At 44.4% G+C, this 22,236-nt stretch overlaps 1 protein-coding gene across 2 annotated transcripts in view; it reads left to right on the top strand.

Annotated features, from left to right (window-relative positions):
- CILK1 (ciliogenesis associated kinase 1) overlaps positions 1 to 22,236 on the top strand; it is a gene marked incomplete at its 3' end in the record, with an annotated part of 31,017 nt that overhangs the window by 7,712 nt on the left and 1,069 nt on the right. The window contains exons 4-12 of one of the 2 annotated variants that reach the window (XM_081094849.1): positions 1,347 to 1,426; positions 10,740 to 10,872; positions 11,640 to 11,811; positions 14,633 to 14,800; positions 15,841 to 16,161; positions 17,830 to 18,026; positions 18,134 to 18,282; positions 19,151 to 19,279; positions 21,775 to 21,897. In XM_081094849.1, the coding sequence (XP_080950975.1) occupies positions 1,347 to 1,426; positions 10,740 to 10,872; positions 11,640 to 11,811; positions 14,633 to 14,800; positions 15,841 to 16,161; positions 17,830 to 18,026; positions 18,134 to 18,282; positions 19,151 to 19,279; positions 21,775 to 21,897 (1,472 nt within the window). Of the gene's footprint in view, positions 1 to 1,346; positions 1,427 to 10,739; positions 10,873 to 11,639; positions 11,812 to 14,632; positions 14,801 to 15,840; positions 16,171 to 17,829; positions 18,027 to 18,133; positions 18,283 to 19,150; positions 19,280 to 21,774; positions 21,898 to 22,236 lie in introns of both variants that reach the window. The other variant, XM_081094848.1, reaches the window with a different exon arrangement.

Raw genomic sequence — 22,236 nt, 5'->3', positions numbered from 1 at the left:
CGCTCCTCTGTTCTGCTGTCGGGAGTCTGTATAATATTCTTTATTTCAGTCAGTGTATGCTTAATTTCTAGTTGGTTCCCCAATATAAGATCGAGGGTCTCATTAGTTTTCTTATAGATCTCATTAAGTTTATCGGCGGCTTCTAAACAGTTCTTGAGAGACCTTAAAAGTGTGGTTCTGAACTCTAGATCTTCCATTGACAATTTTGTCCTGTTTCTTTGTCTCCGCATTTTGTTATGCTTCTTTGGTGCACCCCCTAGTCGTCTTTGTTCGTGGTTTTATAGTTAAATCTTGATTGTTGTAGCTAATTCCAGGGAGGGTTTGACCTCCAGGCCAAGTGGCTATGAGAATCAGCTGTGTCTGCAGTGAGAGAACTTCTGTCCTCTAGGGAGGTGCTAATCCAGCCTTTGCCTGAGGCTATCCGGCAAATGCCTGTGTGCAGGGCTTGGGCGGGGCGGGTCGCACAGGATCAACAGGGTGGGCCGGAGAGAGCAGTTATGGCGGCTCTCAGTCCTGTCCCCAGGGGCTCTGCCTCTCTGAGTCCCAGCACCCACTGCAAAGCTCGGAGAGAAAGCTGCACTCGCTCTGACGGAAGCCAGGCAGTCCCGCTTCTCCCGTTTGAGTCTGGGTCCCTAAAGACTCGCCCGGATCTGGAGCTCAGAGTCTGCGACTCCCTCCCGATTGAAAACACCAACCGCGCCCTCCGCCGCCAGCCCACTCCGCGTGCTCCGCACCTCAGACTTTCACTTCAGCACTGCGCCTCCTCTGAGTGTCCGTATGCGTTTCTCTTTCCTCCTAGTTGTAGGACTTCCACGCAGCCAGCGTTCCAGTGGTTTTGGGTGATGTCCGTTCCGTCTTTTAGTTTCACTTTTGAAGTAGTTGTTCAAAGCAGCAAACTCCGGCGTTAACCTATGCCGCCATCTTGGTTCTCCGACAGGGATTGTCTTTATTGAAAATCATAGCAAAGAAGATGCGTAGTTTGCCCAGCCAGGAGGAAAATGTTACTCTCTACTACTTGTCATAAAGCCTCAAATTTTCCCCATTAAAATTTTTTAAAGTTTTAGTTTATATTACAGAGAGAAGAGATGTTTATATGTTACATTAGAGGGAATTTTGTTGGGGGTTTACTATAAAATATTTCATCATTGCTTCTTTGTAACATAATTAAATATATTTGGTGTGTATGGGCAAATGGTTGTTTTTCTTTGCTCTGTATTATCATCAAAGGATCTGGTCAAATTAGCACGTGAGCCAATGTTTGCGCAAGTTCTTACTATATAACCAAAATGAATCCCATTTTCATTTGTAAATCTAGACTTATAACTTTTTCCCTCTGCTCCATACAGAAATAAGTTGTTTCCTGAGTCTGCTATAAGGAACATCATGTTTCAGATACTGCAAGGTCTTGCATTTATTCACAAACACGGTAGGTGATTTGGATTACTGTTCCTCTGAATAGCAGTGAAGTGTTGTCATCAGGTGGGTGCAGGAAGCATCCGTGTATCTTGCAATTGACTCCCGGAAAAGGTGGAAGAGTTGGGAGGTTAACGATGGATTTTGGAATATGTTACCTTCCATTACTTGATTTCTGAATATCCCTCATTACTCCTCATGTCTGCATGTTCTTCTTCTTTGGGCTTTAACATTAAGCTTGTTAGTTATAGATCTAAAATCATTCCTGACCATTAAATGGTGTATTAATGAGAAACCTAAGATTAGAATTCAGGGAAATTTCACATATTATGTTTGTCCCACTAACACTGATTTACAGTGGCTTCTCGTTTTCCTAATGTATTTATATTTTAGTTGTTCAAAGGGGCTCAAAAATAGTCTAACAAGGTTTATGCAACACAGGAAAATTAAATGAATTAAAAATTAGCAAAGACAGAAAAAGGGACAGGCCAAACAAGCTACAGGATACCTATAGCCAGGGGTGAGGTTAACCCACAAAATGCATCTCGACCTCTTTTACTTAAGTAGAAGAAGCAGGCTACAGATTCTATTCTGAGCTTGCTTTCTGACAATGAGAAATGTGAAACATGACAGATTACAATCTACATAGTTTCCCTGAGGTAAAAACAGTCCATTTGCCCAAGAGAAGCAGACTATTCTTGGTACTGAGATCAGGGAGGTTCTCTTATGTGTCCTTGCCGGGGAAATAATATGTAATGTGACTTCATGGTGAACACAGTGACGTGGGGAAGTTTCATGTCACTTCCCTCAATACAGGCCAATTATATCACCTGATTTGAGAAAACAGTCCTACTGAGAAAATAGTTCTACTGAGGCCCAGGATAATTCACTCTGGGGATGGTCTGGTTAGTCTAAGGAAAAAGAGTGTTTAGAATAATGGATGGTGCATACTCTTTAGGAAAGCCTCTATCACTCATTAGCTTTTGAAAGATAATGAGTAGCAGTGAGTTTAAGGTTATGTTTTCCAGCAAGTATCTGGGGCATCACTAGTCTTTGTTACTAACTGCACGCGGCCCACCTGGGGATGGATCAATACCTCCTCGTGAACACAGAGCCATGGGATGGACATGTGCACCAGTAGAGCCAGGAGATCCTTCCGGAGGTCATTTGAGGTCACTTTTGTATATAGACAGATGGGCTAAGCAGCTGATCCTGCACAGGTAGAAATCTGTTCACTCCCAGTGTAAGGATATCATTGCTGTTGCAAATATTGCACCAACAAATGAATTTCCTAGTAAGGAAACTGGGTGGAAACCCTTTGATAATACAGTCAGTTCAGATTTGACAGAGGTTGGTAGTGAGTAGAAAAGACCTCGTGCCTCCATCCATCTGGGATTGTTCCCAGCCTGTTCTTTAACCCCTAAATAGCCTCTCACAGTTAGAGACTAAATAAAACACAAACAACAGACAGGCTATCGTACAAATCCTTGTCAGCCTCAGGCACATGCTGAATAACCAGTGAGTAATTGCAAGACTGAGTCAAATTGTGAACCAGTTCTAGTGAAAAGATTTTAGTTAAAGGTATGTCTGATTCTGCTGACATTGATAGAGCTAGCACTGTAACCTGTATTCACCAGAATTCACAAGGCATAGTATGAATTTGCAAAACATGAAAAATTTATAGTAAGACATTAGGAACAAATGGGGGAGTCACTTACTAGATTTAAGAGCCCAGGAAAAAGAAATGATAAGAAATCAAGGAGAGAAAAAAAAGAATCAAAGAGATTCTCAAAGGAGAAAGGTCTTCAAATGTCTTCAAAGGTCCCAGAATGTCTTCAAATCAGGACCAGCGATGGCATCACAGTTGCTCGGGCTCCTTGCTCAGTGCCGGAAACTGAGTGGGGACCTAAAAGAAAGTTAACTTCTTTGACTTTCTCTTCTTTTGCTGCATTCATGAGACTCAGATATGTTTCCAGAAAGAGCATGTAGCCTTTTATCCAGGCCTCTGACTCATCGAGTGAATATGTGCACATACCCTCATACATGTGCATACACATCTACATGCATACATACCCACATATGCATGTATCTACATATACACCCCTCCCTGCACACACACATACACACACAACACATAAATACATATCTAATAATTTAGCATCCTTATACTATTATGTCAAAACAGTTTTTTGTAACTCCACACTATCAGTTCGCTTACACGCCTTAGACTTGTTACAAGTCCCAATGCACAAAGTTTTGCAAATATTAGCACATTGAATTCTGCAAAATAACCCTACAAGGTAGATGCTGTTATTGCCCCATTTTACAGATGAGGAAAGTGAGGCACAGAGGGGTTAAATAATTTGGGATTTGAAATCGGATTGTGTATGAGAAGCTGGGTTTATTGAGAAGGTCAAACCACCTTTACTTTATAACCCCAGCACCGTTGCTATGACCAGAGTTTCATGACACTTTCCCCAGCTGTTACGTGCCCAGTTCTAGGTATAACTTAGTAACTTTTCATCTGTCAATTTATTTCCATGCCAATTACTCAAATAGAAAGGATAGCTGGTATCTGTTCCTTCCAAAGAGGTCTAGAGAGCTTTAAAGACCTGCCGCAGGCCCCATTGCAATGAAGTGGAAGAGCAGAGATCAGCTCAGATACTTGTGTCCACTGGCCACACTTCACTAGACAAACCTATCTTCCCAGCGAACAAGAGAGTAAGAGGTTAAGAAAATAGTGATAATATTTGTAGGTGGATATTAATTTTACAGGTCAAACCTCATTTTCATTGATAAATGATTTCTGGAAACTTCTTAATGGTATTTATATAGTATCGACTTGACTCTGGTTAAGTGCACAGGTAACTCCATGTTATTTCTTTTCTCCAGTAATGGAAAGAAAAATCACCTAAGGCACTTCAGAGTGAGTCTCAGGCTCCTCCCTATTGCTCATCCTCACTGTGAGAAGGCGAGTTCTGTCCCCGGGGGAGCAGAGTCCTCTGAGAGGGGAGAGCCGCCCTGCGGGTAGTCAGTTGCTATGGCCGTAGTCCATGTCACTGAGCCCTTTCCCCGCCCAGGGAACGAAGACACCATCCTGCTTGGGGGCCGATTGAGCACGCACTTTGCGGAAATTAAAAAATGAATGCACACTGTGTTTCTTCCTTAACCTGCCCTTGCACATATGCAGGTCACACTCATCCATGCCAGTAATCAGAAATGCATAGCTGGCTTGAGAACAATGTTTTGCCCCAAGAAGTGGCTCTCTGCTTCTGTGTTTCATCACTGTCTTCCTGTGCATGACCTTGAGTCAGCCCTTGGCCTTTCTGTGTGTTGCTGGCCTCGTGGCCTTCTTTATAAAAACGTTGTAGGTTTCAATTCGGTAATATCTGTGAAATTACACCTCCCGTCCCAGGAAGGTGTGCTATGTGAATTCATAGTGGTTAAGTATTCTCTAGTTATTTCCCCATGTTCGTATCAGGTTCATCATTAGCAGGATGTGGCAGAGGGGAGAAAGCCTTCTTTGTGGCTTCGTGGTTTCCTTGCCCCCGGGCTCTTAATGAAAAGCAAGCACAACGCGTTTTCTGCCAGAATGAAAGAGGAAATTCTTCTGTTATTCGGTTGGCGTAGGGGACCCTGAAATTAGATTGAAGGGCTGATCCTGAATTATGAAAGCCAAACAGTTTGAACAGGAAGGTTTATCTTAATAGCACTTTGCTGTTGCATGACCCCTGAATGACCCAGATCTAAGGGTTTGCATTGTGGATCGGAAGTGGAGAGGGAGAAGTGGACTCTTGTGACAAGTCCCAAAGCACGCATCCGCAGAGCGTGGACCCGGCCAAGAATCAGAGCAGAGCTTGCACCGCCTCCTCACAGGTGGCGGGGCACATCACTAGCCTCACAGCCTTGATTCTTTGCATCTACAAAAGTGGAGCCGTGTCTGCCTGTTCACTTTACCAGGTTGCTTGGAAGAGAAAATGATAGGATTCATACTACTAATACCAACAAGCTCTGGCAAGGTGCCGACGTGCTAAGTGCTGCTGTAAAAGCTGTACAAACGTTAGCACATCGAATCCTGCAAAACAACCCCACAGGTAGACGCTGTTATTCCCCCATTTTACAGGTGCGGGGAGTGAGGCACAGAGAGGTTACATGATTTGCCAGCCAGTGAACAGAATTGGGACTTGAAATCGGGCAATCTGATTGGTCTGCACAATTTACCACTATGCAGTATTGCCTCTCATGTGGTAATGTTTTGTTAAAATAGAGATGGGAAGTAAATGTACACTGCAGGAGGGCCTTATACTTTTAATTACCAAGGAATAGAACGCATGGGCATAAAGCTAATAATAGCTCTTGCCATTTTTCAGTAATGAAAAGGACAGAGGGCTAGATTCTGCAGACATATTCATGAATGTTCCTAGTTATAAAGGCTTATTCTCAAATACAGTATAACAGACAGCACATGTCAACTGACAGATACCATTTTCACCAGCCAATTTTAAGGCTCTGTTTGCAATTAATTTATTTCCCCCTAGCCATTTTCCCTCTGATTATTTATTTGGGGCCTGGTGTGATCCATAGAAAAGAAAGCTTCTAGAGCAGGGGTGGGCAAACTTTTTGACTCGAGGGCCACAATGGGTTCTTAAACTGGACCGGAGGGCCGGAACAAAAGCATGGATGGAGTGTTTGTGTGAACTAATATAAATTCAAAGTAAACATCATTACATAAAAGGGTACGGTCTTTTTTTTTTTTTAGTTTTATTCATTTCAAACGGGCCGGATCCGGCCCGCGGGCCGTAGTTTGCCCACGGCTGTGCTAGAGGGACATAAGGTGAACCAGAATCTTCCCTCTCCTCATTTCATTAGTGCTCATGTTCTCTCTGGAAGTGGAATTAAAGAGGGAGAGGGTAAAGCTGGACTGGTGGGAGGGGATCATGCGTGTTTACAGGAGCATGACCAGCATGGAAGCAAGGAGTGCGAGAATACTTGCATCTGAGCACAGGTCGATGTGGTGGGATGCACAGGAGAAGATGCAAGTGTGTTGAGGTGGGTGTTGTAGATGGTGGCAGTGGAGCTTGGGGGCTGGAGAACAAATGACTCATAAATGCCACGAAAGTTTAGAAATAATAATTTAGCCCTACAAGAGGAGAGAGGGGGAGTTAAGAGGAGAAGCAGCATTAATATGGACTTGCGAAGACCAGAACCACACACCTAGATTAGCTTTGTGGGTTGGGAGGGACAGAGTGGAGCTCCGTAGTGTAACAGCTGCGGTACCTTTCTTGGTAGGATTGTGAATGATTCACCCACCCACCATGACTCACCTCTCCCATCTGTTCAGTCAGAAAACAGTGTCTACCATTTCTTTTCTCATTGAGGCGTTTGGTTTTTGTTGTTGTTAATCCTCACCCAATTATATTTTTTGTGTTGACTTTTAGAGAGAGTGGAAGGGAAGGGGTAGAGGAAGAGAGAGACAGAGAGAGAGGGGGAGAGAGAGAAACATCAATGTGAGCAAGATACATTGATTGGCTACCTCCCACATAAGCCCCCACAGGGGCGGGGATTGAACCCTTGACCCTTCAGTGCATGGACCTATGCTCTAACCACTGAACAATGCTGGCCAGAGCTCATTGGGGTGGTTTTAATTCTCTGAGTTTTTGGGAAGAGAGACCATGGTCTCATGTTCATATATCTTCAGGGGCCACAGGAGTCTTCCTGGGTGCACTGACGAAAGGTCACTCTCTAATAACTGCGTGTGCATGTTCACATTCTTAAGTCAATTCCAAGATGGGAGCATGCCTTTGGGCCTTCTGGGAGCTGGATGGTGCTCTGAAGAACAGAGGGTCCAAACACAGTGACTCAGTCTCGGAAGAGACCTCGCCCACTCTGGTGGGCACTGATCATCTTTATTTAATTAGGCTGAGCAGAAGCCATCCAAATTTGCCCACATCTGAAATTCTTTCTTTCATTTTAAAGGCCATTTTTGACTAATACTGAATTACTGTTTGAATTTGAACCAGCCTCAAGTTTGGTTCTTCCTATAATGTAGGTTTAATTTACTCTTACTTTGGTTAGGAAACTTAAGGAATTAGTATGAGGAAGGCCATTAGTTATATATTGGTACAATGTTAGGATAAAGAAACAATGGAATATATATAGATATAGATATAGTATGTGTAGTATAGTATGTATCTATATTTACATATCTATATATGTATATATACAGTATACTACCTTTCTACACCCATATATGCATATAAACACTCAAGGCTATATACATACATGTACTACATATACATATGCTATACAAATAGAAAATTCGCTGTGCCAGTCTCTGGTCTAATCCAGGTCTAACTGCTTGATCTTCTCAATGCCTTGGATGATGGAAAAGAAAAGCAGCTCATTGGTGGACGGAAGCACTTCCTCTGCTCCCCTGTGGCCCTCTTGAGTGTATGCGATCGCTTCTGTACCTTCAGCCCTTCTACGTGGACTGGGTTCTTGGCTCTGTAATTATATTCACCTGGTCCATCTTAGCCAGCCATTCACCTTACAGACCCATCATTGTGTTGTGACACGAACCACGTGGAGCTTGACCTCGTCCTGCGCTCTGGTGTCTCCAGAGGATGAACAGAGAGGAGTGTACGTTTATGAAAACACTGTTGCTTCTGTGATGCAGGACATCTAGTGCAGTTTTCACATGTAGCTACGTTACAGGCACCCAGCTCTTCCTTTCGAACAGAGAGGGGTTTTAGGAAATGACCTTGACTAGTAGATTCCGTCCTGCTGGAACGCCCTCTGTGACGAGAACCTCCCACTCTGAGCCCTTAGTGTCTCCCACACTGCGTCAGGGTCATCGCTCTCCTCTCAGTTCTTAGCTGCTGTCTTGTGAGGTTTCCTTCCTCCCACCTTCCCAACAGCCCTGGTCTGCTCTCATTGCCCCTCCCTACTTGATCCAGGTGTATTTGTCATCCTTTGTCTTCACATTCCCTACAAATCTATTCAAGTCCTGGGTCAATCAGTAAGAATATGTTATGAGGACACCATGCTCCGGCCACTGCATGAGACATCCAGAAGAACTATAACTGTGGCCCCTACCCTTAAAGTGCTACATCTAATTTCTGAGAGATGGTTAACATGCCCGAAAACGATAGCACTCTGCCCAGGTTTACTGGGGAGGGCCTATTACATCTACCAAGGCAAAAACCATGTCCATTTGGGTTTTGCTTCTGAATCCATGGAGCCTAACCCAGTGCCTGGCATGGAGTGGGCCCTCCTTGAATATCTATTGGTAGAATGAATGAATAAATGAATGAATGAATGCTAATATATTGGAATGGCTTCATGGAGGAAGGGAAACTCAAAGAAAATCTTAAAGCATGAGAAAGATTGGGATTGGTATAGTCAAAAAGTACAAAGGGACAACATTGTTAAAGGAAATAAATACAATGAACCAAAAGAAAATGAGGAATTTTACTTGTTTGGAACACACTTTACACATATTGGTGGTAAATATCCTATATAATAAGAGAGGAATATGCTAATTATCTGTTATACCATAATGTCACAACTAATCTACAAGTGGTGGAGAGCTACAGGACGGCGGGGCAGCGAGCTATGAGCAGAAGAGAGCTACCATCGGCCGTGGGCGGGTGGCCAGCTGAGGCAGGCAGCAGCGAGCTACTCGCACACAGATTTGTGCGCAGGGCTACTAGTTGGAAAATAATTTTGTCTCTTTCGACAGACTGAAAGGAGTTTCAGGTTTGTTAAATAATTTTATAAGGAGCCATGGAAGGATTTTGTTGTGTGTGTTTGTGGATGGGACAGTGACAGAACAGTGTTTGAATTATCAGGAAGAGTGGGAATCCAGCAAGCTAGAGTGAGGATGGCCTGCTAGAAAGGGGCAGTGCAGGGATAGGCCGCAAGAGGTAGGACTTGGGAGGGGCCAATGAGCAAGGGCACAGGGGACAGATATGAGGGATTTTGATGAGAAATGTGACAGTTAGGATCCAACCTAACCATGAGGCATCTGGGTATCTTATCAAAGGTTCAAGAAGGAGAGAGAGTCTGGGACAGGCAGATGTGGAGATGACAGTGATATTCAGCTGCGATGATGAGAGACATAGGTCGAGAAAAGGGTGGAGGAGGACATTAGAGATGTGCATTACCAGCAGAGAGTTGGTTGAGGAATAGTGTAGATCTTCAGTGATGGCTATTAACTTCTCCCATAATGTGCTAGTTGGATCCTAACTTTCACAACCTTGATAATGATAGCACATAACAAATAACACTGTGAGAAGCATTACGGAGTTGTATTTCCAGTTTGGGTGTTCCATTGAGATTAAGATGTCTATGTCAGCAATGCCCTCTGTAAGTGGGGGGTTCTGGGTTTTCAGTGGCATATACCGCTGACAGTGGGTGTCTGAGTGCGCCTGGAAGGTTGGTCTGTTGAATGTCTGCTGCATGTGCCCCCAAAGCTTTGCTAAAGCTGAGGCCAGCTTCCCATTTGATGAGTTAGCTTTGCCTTTCAAGACATGAACTGCACCTCTATTTCTTCATTAGGCAAAGTAGTATTTAATACTTAAACATCTGTGGCAACACACAGCAGAATCTCAGCTATGTGTAAGTCCTATTCATAAATCCCTTGTTTCTTGAACAGAAATTGTAATTGTGTTTCTGCTGTGGTATAAACTCTTAGTACCCATAAGACTCATCTTTTGAAATGATATTTTTTTCCTTAAATGACAGTGTTTTTTTGCAAAGTTATCTCAGCCCATAATTGAGTTTTGATATTTTACTTATTTATTTTTAATTTTTTACATTCAACTTTTATTTATAATAGTGAAAAATGAAAAGACAGCTTAAATGCTCAAATAGAAGAATTGGTATGTCAGAGATAATTTATCCAAATGATGATATTATGCAGCTATTAAGGCTTTTTAAAAAAATAAGAAAACAAGGAATGAAATGAGAATCGGATACAGAAACTAGGGAAGAACTCTTTGAAGATTTTTTTATGTCTCGTTCTTGACAGATTTATAGAAGTATAAATTGCAGACATAAAATTTTTGATGTTTTAGAATAAGTTTTCTCTCTTGGAAAAAAAAGTATGATGATCAACTTTGGAATAATTTTATGTCTTGAATTCATTAAATGAAGTCCTTTGAGAGGTCTGAAGGACTCTATTAGTAGGATGGATGTATAGAGCCTTCAGTGTCATACCTGAATTATAATTCAAATTATGGCAGTTATGAAAAGAGCGATACAGCTGGGAAGAGTATAACGCAGAGGCCAGCTTGCATTTGGATTCCTTCTCCACTTTTTCTCAGGCTTCTTCCATCGGGACTTAAAGCCTGAGAACCTGCTCTGCATGGGACCAGATCTTGTGAAAATCGCAGACTTTGGATTGGCCCGGGAAATCCGATCCAGACCTCCATACACAGATTACGTATCTACCAGATGGTGAATGCCATTTTCTTCAAAAGTATTTGATTACATTTCTTTAAAAATATGTCATTATACTGAGGGTGCTATTCATGTCACCAACGTTAACTTTCACTAGGAGAAACAGTGCAGTTTACAACATATGTGTAAGCAGTTGGCATTGTGCAAGGGTTAAAAGCTTGTGTTGTAAATAATTTTTAAAGGAAATCCATTATGCTTTTCCATAATATGAGTCATATTTTATAGACCTTCGTAAAGACCATTTACAAAAGAGTTGTGTAAAAGATTCTCCAAAGACCTATCTGAATAACTGCTATTATTAAAACTTCCAGACCCTAAGAATTTGCTTTAAGTTGTTGGCCATGAGCAAGAAGTAGCCTACAGACAATGTTTTACATTTTCCCTCTCCCTCTCTCTCTCCCTCTCCCTCTCCCTCTCCCTCTCCCTCTCCCTCTCCCTCTTCCTCTCCCTCTCCCTCTCCCACTCTCTCTCCCTCTCCCTCTCCCACTCTCTCTCTTCCTCACGTTTATTCTCACTCTGCATTTCTCAAAGAGGCTGCAGAGAGGAGTCCTGTAGAGACATGCGCAATAGAAACGACCCTAAGATAGAGAAGCATTGCTTTTTGACAGCAGCCACAGCAGCTGCCAATCTCCACGCCTGCATGTACCGCACTGAGCTACACAGATATTGGAAATGTGTAAGCTCTCTCCCTGAGAGCTGATGATATATTTAACTTGCTCTGACCAGTGGAGGCAGTAACAGGCAGTGCCCCTTTGTCCCTCCAGGTACAGGGCCCCCGAAGTGCTCCTGAGGTCCACCAACTACAGCTCCCCCATTGACATCTGGGCCGTGGGCTGCATCATGGCCGAGGTGTACACCCTCAGGCCACTCTTCCCTGGGGCCAGTGAGATCGACACAATCTTCAAAATTTGCCAAGTACTGGGGACCCCGAAAAAGGTAAGCCGGCTCCCCAGGCTCCCTGGCCTCCACTGCGCCATGACCACCTGCTCCTTCTGGAATCTTTCTTTTGGCCGCAGCAATCCTCCATACCCACCTCTCAGACATGCCCATGACCTAAGACACACCCACCTCTCAGACCTGGCCCTCACTCCCTCCTTCTGCTCTCTCTCACTTTTTATTAATTTTAATTTTTTATTTTTTAAAATACTTCTTTATTGTTGAATGTATTACATATGTCTCCTTCCCCTCCCCCCCTTGACTCCCTCCAGACTGCCCCTGCCCCCCACCCCAGGACCTCACCACCCCATTGTCTGTGTCCATGGGCCATGCATAAATGCAGATAAGGTCCTTGGTTGATAACTTCCCACCCACCCACCCGCCTGCCCCTGCCTTCCCTCCGAGATTCCATTTTTATTGATTTCAGAGAGGAAGGGAGAGGGAGAGAGAAAAACATCCATGAAGAGAGAGAATCATTGATCAGCTGCCTCCTGCATGCCCCCTACTGGAGCTGGAGCCCACAACCCTGGCATATACCCTTGACCAAAATCAGACCCTTCAGGCCTACGCTCTGTACACTGAGCCTTCCTTCTGCTCTTAAGTAGAAGACATTTGTCCTGGCTCCCTCTACTCTTCTCTCCATGGCACCTCACCTCCCTGTAGCCTTTCTCTGTTCTCCTGGCCACAGCACTTAGGAGCTATTCAGAAGTCTCCTAAAGGCAATCTGTAGCCCTCACCTCCCTCCTTTGTAACTCCATTCACATGGTTACATCTCTCTGTGAGAGGCGCTCCCGGCACCCTCACCAAACCCTCAAACTCAACACATCTGACAGTTTGCTTTTTTAAACTTCTTCCAAAGAACACAAACATACTGCAATTTTTTCTTTTCGTTTTACTGAGATATAATGGACACAGGTTTAAGATGTGCCAGACGGTTTTTCATTTACCCCCACTGGCTTCTTGCTTTCATTCTCCATTTTTGTCTGTGGTCCCATCATAGTCCCAGAGCCCCAGCCTTGAGGCTGTGTGTCCATTTTACTCTCCCTCTCTCCCTCACTCCCCTTCCCCTCACCTAAGTAGTGGGTCCTTACGTCCTGTTGACCCTCGCTGCACAGTCCCTCACGCGGCCCTCGTCCTTGGAGTCCACTGGCCCCATCACAGACTGGGCGTGCTCGCCCCCCCTGAATGGGGGTATCAGTCTTTCTGCCTTCAAGTCTTTTCCCCTCCAGCTAATCTTTCCGTCTGCAGCCAGTTCACCTCCTTAAAGAACAGCTCTGGTACTGGCGTCCCCTCCTAAAAATATTTTCTGGCTCCTATCACCAGCCACCTTAGCTGTCATTCTCTGTCCCCCACTTCATACCCGTACCCCCACACCATGCACCTTGGAATCTCCGCACTATAGTGCTCTGCATATGAGGTCGGCCTGACTGAGGTCCCTCCCGTGACCCCATCCGCCGTTTTTCCAAGGCCCCACAGTCTTTCTCCTCACGGTTTCTCCTCTCCTCTTCGCCTTCCACTGTGATCTGTGTTACTAATATAATCATTTGTGTCCATATCTGTTACCTGGATGTTATGCTCATTCAGGGCAAGGATTTATCTTGTGTTTATTTGTGTTTCTTTTTCTGGGTCCTAGCTAGCATGATTGCTGGTACAAAGCACTCCCTCAAAAGAAATTACTAAATCATTTGAATAAATTACTGATGGCACCACTTCAAGATTTCCAGTCTGCGGCCAGAGTCTCCCCTCCTTGGGATAATTGTATCTACCTCTCGTGGCCCTAGTTACTTTTTATTCTGAATTACTGATTTTAAATAAATATCTTATTTTCTCCTTTGGACAGTAATTTCTGTAAGGGCAGCATTTATATCAGATTATTTTTGGATACCCAATGCTACGCCTATAGCAGGCCCTCAGTAACTATCTAAGTGAATGAATGATATGAGCAATACATAATGCCACTTTGCTTTTTTTTTAAAAAAAAACAATTACACCAGAGTGTGTCTTATAAAATAGTGGAGTGTTGGAGTTAGAAGGGACCCGAAGATTATTTGTTTCGTCCTTTCCCCTCATGCACTTCAGCATTTAGTCATGGGTATGATGGGTAAAAAGTGGGGAACTTGAGATTGTGTGGGCCTGCTTGCTTTACCGCTGGACTTCATCAAGATGGGGATATGTAGGTTTTGACAAATTTATTTAACTGGGGACAGATGTTTTGTTTTATCTCCCCCCCCCCAAAAAAAAAAAAATCTCACTAGCAGTTTCTAAAACCTCTGTCTCATGGAACACAGTTGGGAAAATACTAATTTGGTTCAACCCCCAAATCTCAAGAGAGGCGCTATCTTTTTTTTTTTTTTTTAATATATTCCATTGATCTCTCACAAAGAGGAAGGGAGAGGGATAGAGAGTCAGAAACATCGATGAGAGAGAAACATTGACCAGCTGCCTCCTGCACAACCCCCCACCGGGGATGCGCCCGCCACCAAGGCACATGCCCCTAACTGGAATCGAACCCGGGACCCTTCAGTCCGCAGGCTGACACTCCTCCATCCACTGAGCCAAACCGGTCAGGGCGAGAGGCACTATTTTGTGTTAAGGTTATACAACAGGTTGGTGGCAAATCCAGTGTCTTTTTCTACGCTTTCTCAGACTTCATGTACTTTCTATTCTCCCCATTAGCATCCTCTGTCAGTCCTCATGGTGCCACCAGAATGGATATGGATGTGGTCATGACATGATTGCCTTTCCATTGTAGGCACACATGCCAGGATATGCACTCCTATCACAGAGAGTGGCTGAGCAAGATTTTTTATCTTTCTTTCAGACCGACTGGCCAGAAGGCTACCAACTTTCAAGTGCTATGAACTTCCGCTGGCCCCAGTGTGTGCCCAATAACTTAAAGACCCTGATTCCTAATGCTAGCAGCGAAGCCATTCAGCTCCTGAGAGACCTGCTTCAGTGGGATCCCAAGAAACGGCCAACAGCTAGTCAGGTTTTCTTCCGTCTTCTTCTGTGGGATGCATTTCTTATGAAGTTCATATCTAACTCTGAATGAGTCCTGTAATCTCATAGGAAGTACTTTATTTGGTATTATGGGTAAAAAAATAGTATAGAATACCACTATTGGTGTATCTATACTAATAAAAGCGTAATATGCTAATTAGACCAAACAACCTTCTGGACGTCCTCCCGGACAAAGCCGTGGTGGCAGAGGCCAAGGCAGAGGCGGTTAGGGGTGATCAGGCAGGCAGTAGAGCAGTTAGGGGCATCAGGCCGGCAGGGGAGGGCAGTTAGGGGCATCAGACCGGCAGGCAGAGGTGGTTAGGGGCATCAGGCAGGCAGGCAGGCAGGCGAGTGGTTAGGAGCCAGCAGTCCCTGTGGGATCGGGCCTAAACCGGCAGTCAGACATCCCTCGAGAAGTCCCGGATTGGAGAGGGTGCAGGCTGGTCTGAGGGATCCCCCCCCCCACCCCCCACCCCCCCTGTGCACGAATTTCATGCACCGGGCCTCTAGTTATATATAAGAACTTAAAATAGTTTGAAACTTGTAAAGTTAAAGTAGTCAAGGTTTAAACAACATAGTTGCTTTGGAATGAGGAAATGGGCTCAGAAAAGTGAAGTATTCTATTTAAGACATATAGGAAATAATAAGTTACAAAGCTAGGAGCTGTATTGAGCCAGAATACTTTTCAGAAGTAGCAAAGGTAATAGCAGTGTAACTGGCTGCTTTAGTGAGATAATTTTAAGTTCATACATTCGATAATACTTTAGATAAGAAAAGCCACAAGGGGTGTTACAGATTCAAGGTGCTGGCAAACATAGGTTTGTGAGTACGAGAAATACAGAGTTTATTCTTTTATATTATTTATTAATTATTGTATTATTTTCCATGCAAACAACTATAAACCTACTTTTGCCCCACCCTGTAGTTGGTTTGGGCTAAGAAATTGCAGTAAACTGGTCAATGAGTGAGTTGATGGTGCTAACCTGCCCACTAGACTTTTCTCCTAAAGCAGCCATATGTTTGTTCCAGGCGCTCCGATATCCCTACTTCCAGATTGGGCATCCCCTGGGCAGCACCACACAGAGCCTTCAGGATTCCGGAAAACCACAGAAGGACATCCTGGAAAAGGCAGGCCTGCCACCTCACATTAAGCCAGTCCCTCCTGCCCAGCCCCCGACCAAGCCACACACTCGGATTTCTTCGAGACAGCATCAAACCAGCCAGCCCCCTCAGCATCTCATGTACCCCTACAAAGCAGAGGCGTCCAGGACAGATCACCCGAGCCATCTGCCGGAGGACAAGCCAAGCCCCTTACTCTTCCCATCCCTCCACGCCAAGAATCCTCCAGCGGTAAGCGGCGTAATTCACTAGTGCGCCTCCTGTCTGGCCTGTTCCTCTTCTACTGGTACCTCACTTACTGTGTGACCTGTTTTCCTTTTCAGCATATAGAGTGTAACTGTGATAAACGTACCTTTGTAACATCATGGACTTGTGAAAAGAGCTTTGGCCTTGGCGTTAAAGGGCTAAGTTCAATGGCCCTGTGCACATGATCCCGCCTCTCTGCTCCTCACTTCCTCTCTGTAAAATAGAGATAATAACACCTGCCTGAAAGAATTCTTTTGAGCACTAAATGAGTTAATACTTGAAAGAATTTAAATGAATACCTGGCACCTGGGAGGAACTTAATAAATATTAGTCATTGATGCTGATCCCTGTGGACTCAGTTTCCTCATCTGTAACAGAAAATCATTACATCTGTCTTGCCCACCAGACAGGGCTGTTCAAGAGGATCAAAGTTCCTGATGCTTGTGCAGATGTTTTTTGTTTTGTTTTGTTTTTTTTTTAAAATATGTTTTTATTGATTTCAGAGAAGAAGGGAGAAGGAGAGAGAGATAAAAACATCAATGATGAGAGAGAACCATTGATCAGCTGCCTCCTGCATGCCCCACACTGGGGACTGAGCCCAAAACCAGGGTATGTGCCCTGATCGGGAATTGAACCATGACCTCCTGGTTCATAAGTCAACACTAAGCCACTGAGCCACACTGGCCGGGTTGTGCAGATGTTTTGAAAGTCACCAAGTGCCATACGAATATTTGTGGGTTGTTATTCCTATGAATCCCATCAATGGCTCATATGCTGGGCTGTTAATTGAGCCCAGATCTTTCTTCTCCTCTTGGGCTGGGGTTCAAAAGGAATCAACGGGTGTTAGATTTAATCAAATGATAACCTGGCCAAGGGAGTCTAGTTGCCAGTAGCTTTTTAATGCTGTCTGAGAGTCTGATTTCCTAACACCTTTATGCAAAAGTAACACTTTTTCTGTCAACTAGTATTCCTTCACTGAGCGCTGGCTCCCAGGCAGCACAATGTACGATACTGCGTGAGGTTACAGGGTGGCATCTCTAGACTGTTTGTTTTACCCCAGTCCAGGACTTGAAGGCAGCGGTAGTTGGAAATTTCCTGTTATAACTAATTCAGTAGTTAAATTATGTCCAAGTCTATCAAGAAGGCAAAGAAGGCATTATTTGTATTGTTTTCTGTAAGAGGGTGGGATGACTGACACTATATTCTTTATATCGTTATTTATAACACTGTAAATCATGTTAACTGTTTGAGATGAGGCCTGAATGAGAACCAGCCATCTTCCTAGTATGGGAGAAGTCCCTTAAATTTCTTTTTTAAAATCCTTTTCATATACAACGAGTGTCTCCATAGGATGAACACCGATGTACTCTGTGCAGGGTAGGCGAGAGACAAGGGTCTGGGTATGCGCTGCCCCAGTTGCCCTTTCAGATGAGCAGTGCATATTAGGGAACTAGAGGCCGATGCATGAAATTCGAAGGACATCCAGAACAACGTCCAGTCTAATTAGCATACTACGCTTTTATTATTATAGATAGATGCTATGCCCCATGATCCTCCTTTTTATGACCAAGAAAGTTCGGAATGGGGAGTACCCATGGGTGAGCTCCATTAATGCCAAGTATTGCTTTTCCCCCCCTCTCCTTGTGAACACAGAAAATCCTCGCTGGGCTGGAGCACAAAAACGGTGAGATCAAGCCAAAGAGTAGGAGAAGGTGGGGTCTTGTTTCCAGGTCGACAAAGGATTCAGATGACTGGGCTGACTTGGATGACTTGGATTTCAGTCCCTCCCTCACCAGGATTGACCTGAAAAACAAGAAGAGACAGAGCGACGAGACTCTCTGCAGGCAAGTGTGCGCTTCTGTCTGTAAAGGACTGGATCTGGGGTTTGCGAGGGACCCTTACCCATCTGATGATGCTTTCTCTCAAGTGTGACCTGAGCCATGTTCTCTCGTTTCAGATTTGAGAGTGTTTTGGACCTGAAGCCCTCTGAGCCCATGGGGACAGGAAACAGCGCCCCGACCCAGACTTCGTATCAGAGGCGAGACACGCCGACCCTGAGATCCTCGGCCAAGCAGCACTACTTGAAGCACTCCCGATACTTGCCAGGTAATAGAAACAACTCCATTTTCTCTGACCGTTGAAAAGAAACCATTTCCCTGGAATCCCATGTTCACAGAGGTTCTGTTTTGGAAGGCACTTGGGGCTTCTCTTCAGAACTGGTGGGAACATCATAAAAATAGTTGCTGGAGCCCAGGCCTCATATTTTTAGTTTTTATAGTTGCCTAAGATAAGAAATTTAGTAGCAGATACTGGGTCCAGCCCCCAGGGAGGGAGGAACTGGTAAGAGCCAGGCAGCATGCCTGAGGTCTCTTTCCACACCCCCCCGTCCTCCCCCCCCCCCCCCCCCCGAAATCTGCAGTGCCTGACACAAGTGGGGATGCAGGCATCTAGAGGGAAAGTGGTTTGGCTTGAGGTTAAGGTCAAGGCAGCCTTGGACATTAGGGAGTCGGTGAGGGTTGTTGGTACAGACCGGAGCCATCAGCGTGGGATGACGAAGTGGTGTAGGTCAGGTGAGAAGGTGGGATCTTGGGGGACAGAGGCAGAAAGAGGAGGGAAGGGATGCAGAGGTTGGGACTTTGGAGTCGGGGTGGAGAGGAACTTAGATGACAGAAAGGCGATGGCCTGCGAAGGGGACACGTAGGAATGTCCAGGAGCACTAAAGCCCAGGACAGCACCAGAGGGCGTCAAAACATAGGACATGGGACAGAGCTGTTGGTAACAGAAGTTTCAGACACCCCTGTCAGGCCACATACCAGAGAGGCAACATACTAAACCCAAAGACAGCATCTTTCCTTTTCACAGTCCATGTTTGCTTAGATTCTTGAGCCATAGAAACTTTTAGACAAATTGGGTTCTGCATTAATTTTATCTCTGAAGTCTGGTGCATATTTTGAAAACATTTCTTCCCTGTTAGGAATAAACATAAGGAATGGCATCCTCCCGACTCCGGGCAAGGACTTTATTCCATCTAACCCGTGGTCTAGTTCTGGTTTGTCAGGAAAGTCTTCAGGGACGGTGTCAGTAATCAGCAAGATAAATTCAGGTGAGTACTAATTATTAACTCCCAAATGGCAAGAAGCAAATTTCTCTGGATGTGGCAGAGTGGGAATGGAGACAAGGGTTCCAATTGTGGGACCACGGGGGCCTTTCTGCTACGCAAACCCCGGGCCTCTCTTCCTGGCCTGTGCTCCTGTCTCAGAGCAGCAGGCCCTGGGGACCCAGCCCGCTCACGGGTCTACCTCCAGGAGTATCTGGTGGGAAAAGCATAGTCGTTCTTGGCTCCTGGAAAAAACAAAAAAACACTTGACAGAGTCTGACCCTCTATGGTGCACGACCTCGGAAGTCAGTTCCAGCTTGTCCCCTCTGCTTGATTACCCAGCCCCTGCCAGGCCAACAAGACTTCCAGATGAAGATAGTTTGGGTGGCCCTCCCATTCTTTGTAAATAAGTAAAAGACATTTCCTGAGCTGTGCAGGCTGACTAACCCTGTTCCCAGCCGGCCAGTTCCCCACATGGCCATCCCTCACATGGCAGCCCTGCTCTCTGTGCTGCTCCCCTCCTCATTCCAAGTAAACATCTGGCTGCACTTCTCCTGCCCTTATCCATTCCATGTGCATGTATTTCAAGGAATACAAAAAAGAAGAAGAAAATAATATAGCAACACCCACATACCCGCTGCGAGCTTACAAAGTGAAACTTGGCCAATAGACCCCAAGGCCATGTCTAGGCCTTTCCCTCCTTCTCCCTCTGTCTCTCCCTCACCCAACTCCCCCCTGATTCAGGTATTTATTATTTCTATGCTTTTTAAAATATAAATACATGAAGCACATAGTATAGTTTTGCATGTTTTAAAATGTATATGCCTATAATCCTGGATCTCCACTTCATTCATTTTAATAATTATATTATGTATGTAGCAATTACACATATATAGAATGTATGTCATATCATATATCATATTACATATACAATATATATAACCATACAATACCATCATTTATTACTTCTACTAGACCATATTTACTTATCCCTTCTCTTCTTGATGAACATGTAAGTTGTTGATGGTTTTTGCTATTAGAAAGCGTGCTGAAATGGGCCTTGCTGTGCACCTGTGTGGGGTTTCTCTGGATGTGATATAAACATGCTAGGTTGAAGGGTGTGCTCATCTTCGACTTCACAGATATTGCCAGATGGCTCTCCGGCAGGGTGTGGGAGTTGTGCTGCATCCTTGATGCCTCTTGGTACTGTCGAGACTAAAATTTGAGCTAATGTGATGGGTGTGAAATAGCATTTTTTGTGGCTTAAACTTGCATGTCCTGTTCACTAATGAGGTTGAGCATCTTGTGTTTATTGACTACATTTTTTCCCTTTTGTGACTTTATCTGTTCAAGTTCTCCTCTCCTTTTTCTTCATATCGGTCTATTCACCAAAAATGCAAAATCTGCTCCGGCTGCCCACCACAGCTCCTCAGACAGGCATTCCAACCATGGTTCTTGCTCTGCTCTGAGCGATGGCCAAGGATGCTCTGTGTTGGGGAGACATAGAGCAGTTCTACTACTCAGTAACTCTTTTCTTAATGGCTAGAACTTCCATTGTATAATGGCCATAATAACATTCTTCATTGTTCCATGTGTAGCTTTACGCCTTCATAGTAAGGCTTATAGATATTCATTCCCCCATCCAAGGCAAGTGGAATGCCTTGCTATATGTAAGGCATTCATTCCACTAACATCCTAGAATACTAAGATGAGTAGCTATAGTTCTGGTCCTTAAAGCACTCTCAAGATGGAAATGGCATTATAAGTGAATGTATTTAATATACTCCGTATTTTAATAATGGTTAATTGTTCTGATTACAGAGAAGAATACTTATATAGAATTACTTATAATCTATAATAATAAAAGTGTAATATGCTAATTTGACCGGATGTCCTTCCGAACAAAGCCGGGGCTGTAAGGGAAGCCTGGGCCCTGGGTACCTGCCTGTGGCTGGAGGGAAGCCGTGTCCCAGGTGCCAGAGAGAAGCTGGTGCTGGCAGCTGGGGAAAGAAGGCCTACTCTTGCACGAATTTCATGCATTGGGCCTCTAGTAGCTAAATAATTAACATAACCCTTGTGTTGATGAATAAGAGAGTGGTTAAATGTATTATGGTTTAGCCATATTGTAGAATTTGCATATACTGACATGCAATGATCATTGTTCTATATTATTATGAAGTGGAAAAAGCATGTTTCAGAACAGGCTAAACTGATTATACCAAAAGAAAAAAAATTCCAAATTTCCCTTTTCTCATACAAACCAACCACCCTCCATTTGGGTGTGGGCTACAGGAGCAGCAGTCCCCCCCCCCCTTCCCCCTGCACCCCCATCTTTCTGACAGTGTGGTGTGCTGGAATGCTCTGATCAGAATATGTTTTTATCATAATTCTTCCCCCTCCAAAAATAAAAACCTAATTCTTTATTTTTCTGTACTACTGTCCTTTAACCCTGTTATGTACATGTGACTTTGTAGTAATGAACTTTTGTTTTTGCAAATCAGTTGGTTCCGGCTCTACAAGTTCTAGTGGACTGACTGGAAACTACATTCCTTCCTTTCTGAAAAAAGAAGTTGGTTCTGCTGTGCAGAGGGTACACTTGGCACCTATTCCAGACCCTTCCCCTGGTAAGTTCCATTGTGGATTATTCATGAATTGATTCAACAAATAGTTATTGAACAACGGCTTTGTCGTTGCAGGCATGGATAGGCATGTTGTAGGTCTAGGATCCCCAAGCGAAGGGGACAGACAGACTCCCTGTCCTTGTGGACTTATACTCTATAGACAATAAGAGGGCCAGATAAGATGCTTATGAGTGTTGAGGAGAAAATAGAGCAGGCAGGAAGTAGAGATTGAGAATGAGGGAGTTGGAGGGTGGGGTGCAGATTGCAATTTTAGATAGGGTAACCAAAGAAGACCTCATTGCGAAGGAGGTGAGTGAGCAAGTGGGCAATATAGTTGAGACT

This window comes from Myotis nattereri (genome assembly GCF_964212035.1).
Source record: "Myotis nattereri genome assembly, chromosome: 6".
In the NCBI taxonomy this organism is placed as follows: Eukaryota; Metazoa; Chordata; class Mammalia; order Chiroptera; family Vespertilionidae; genus Myotis; species Myotis nattereri.
This window is presented reverse-complemented; position numbering and strand designations above follow the sequence as displayed.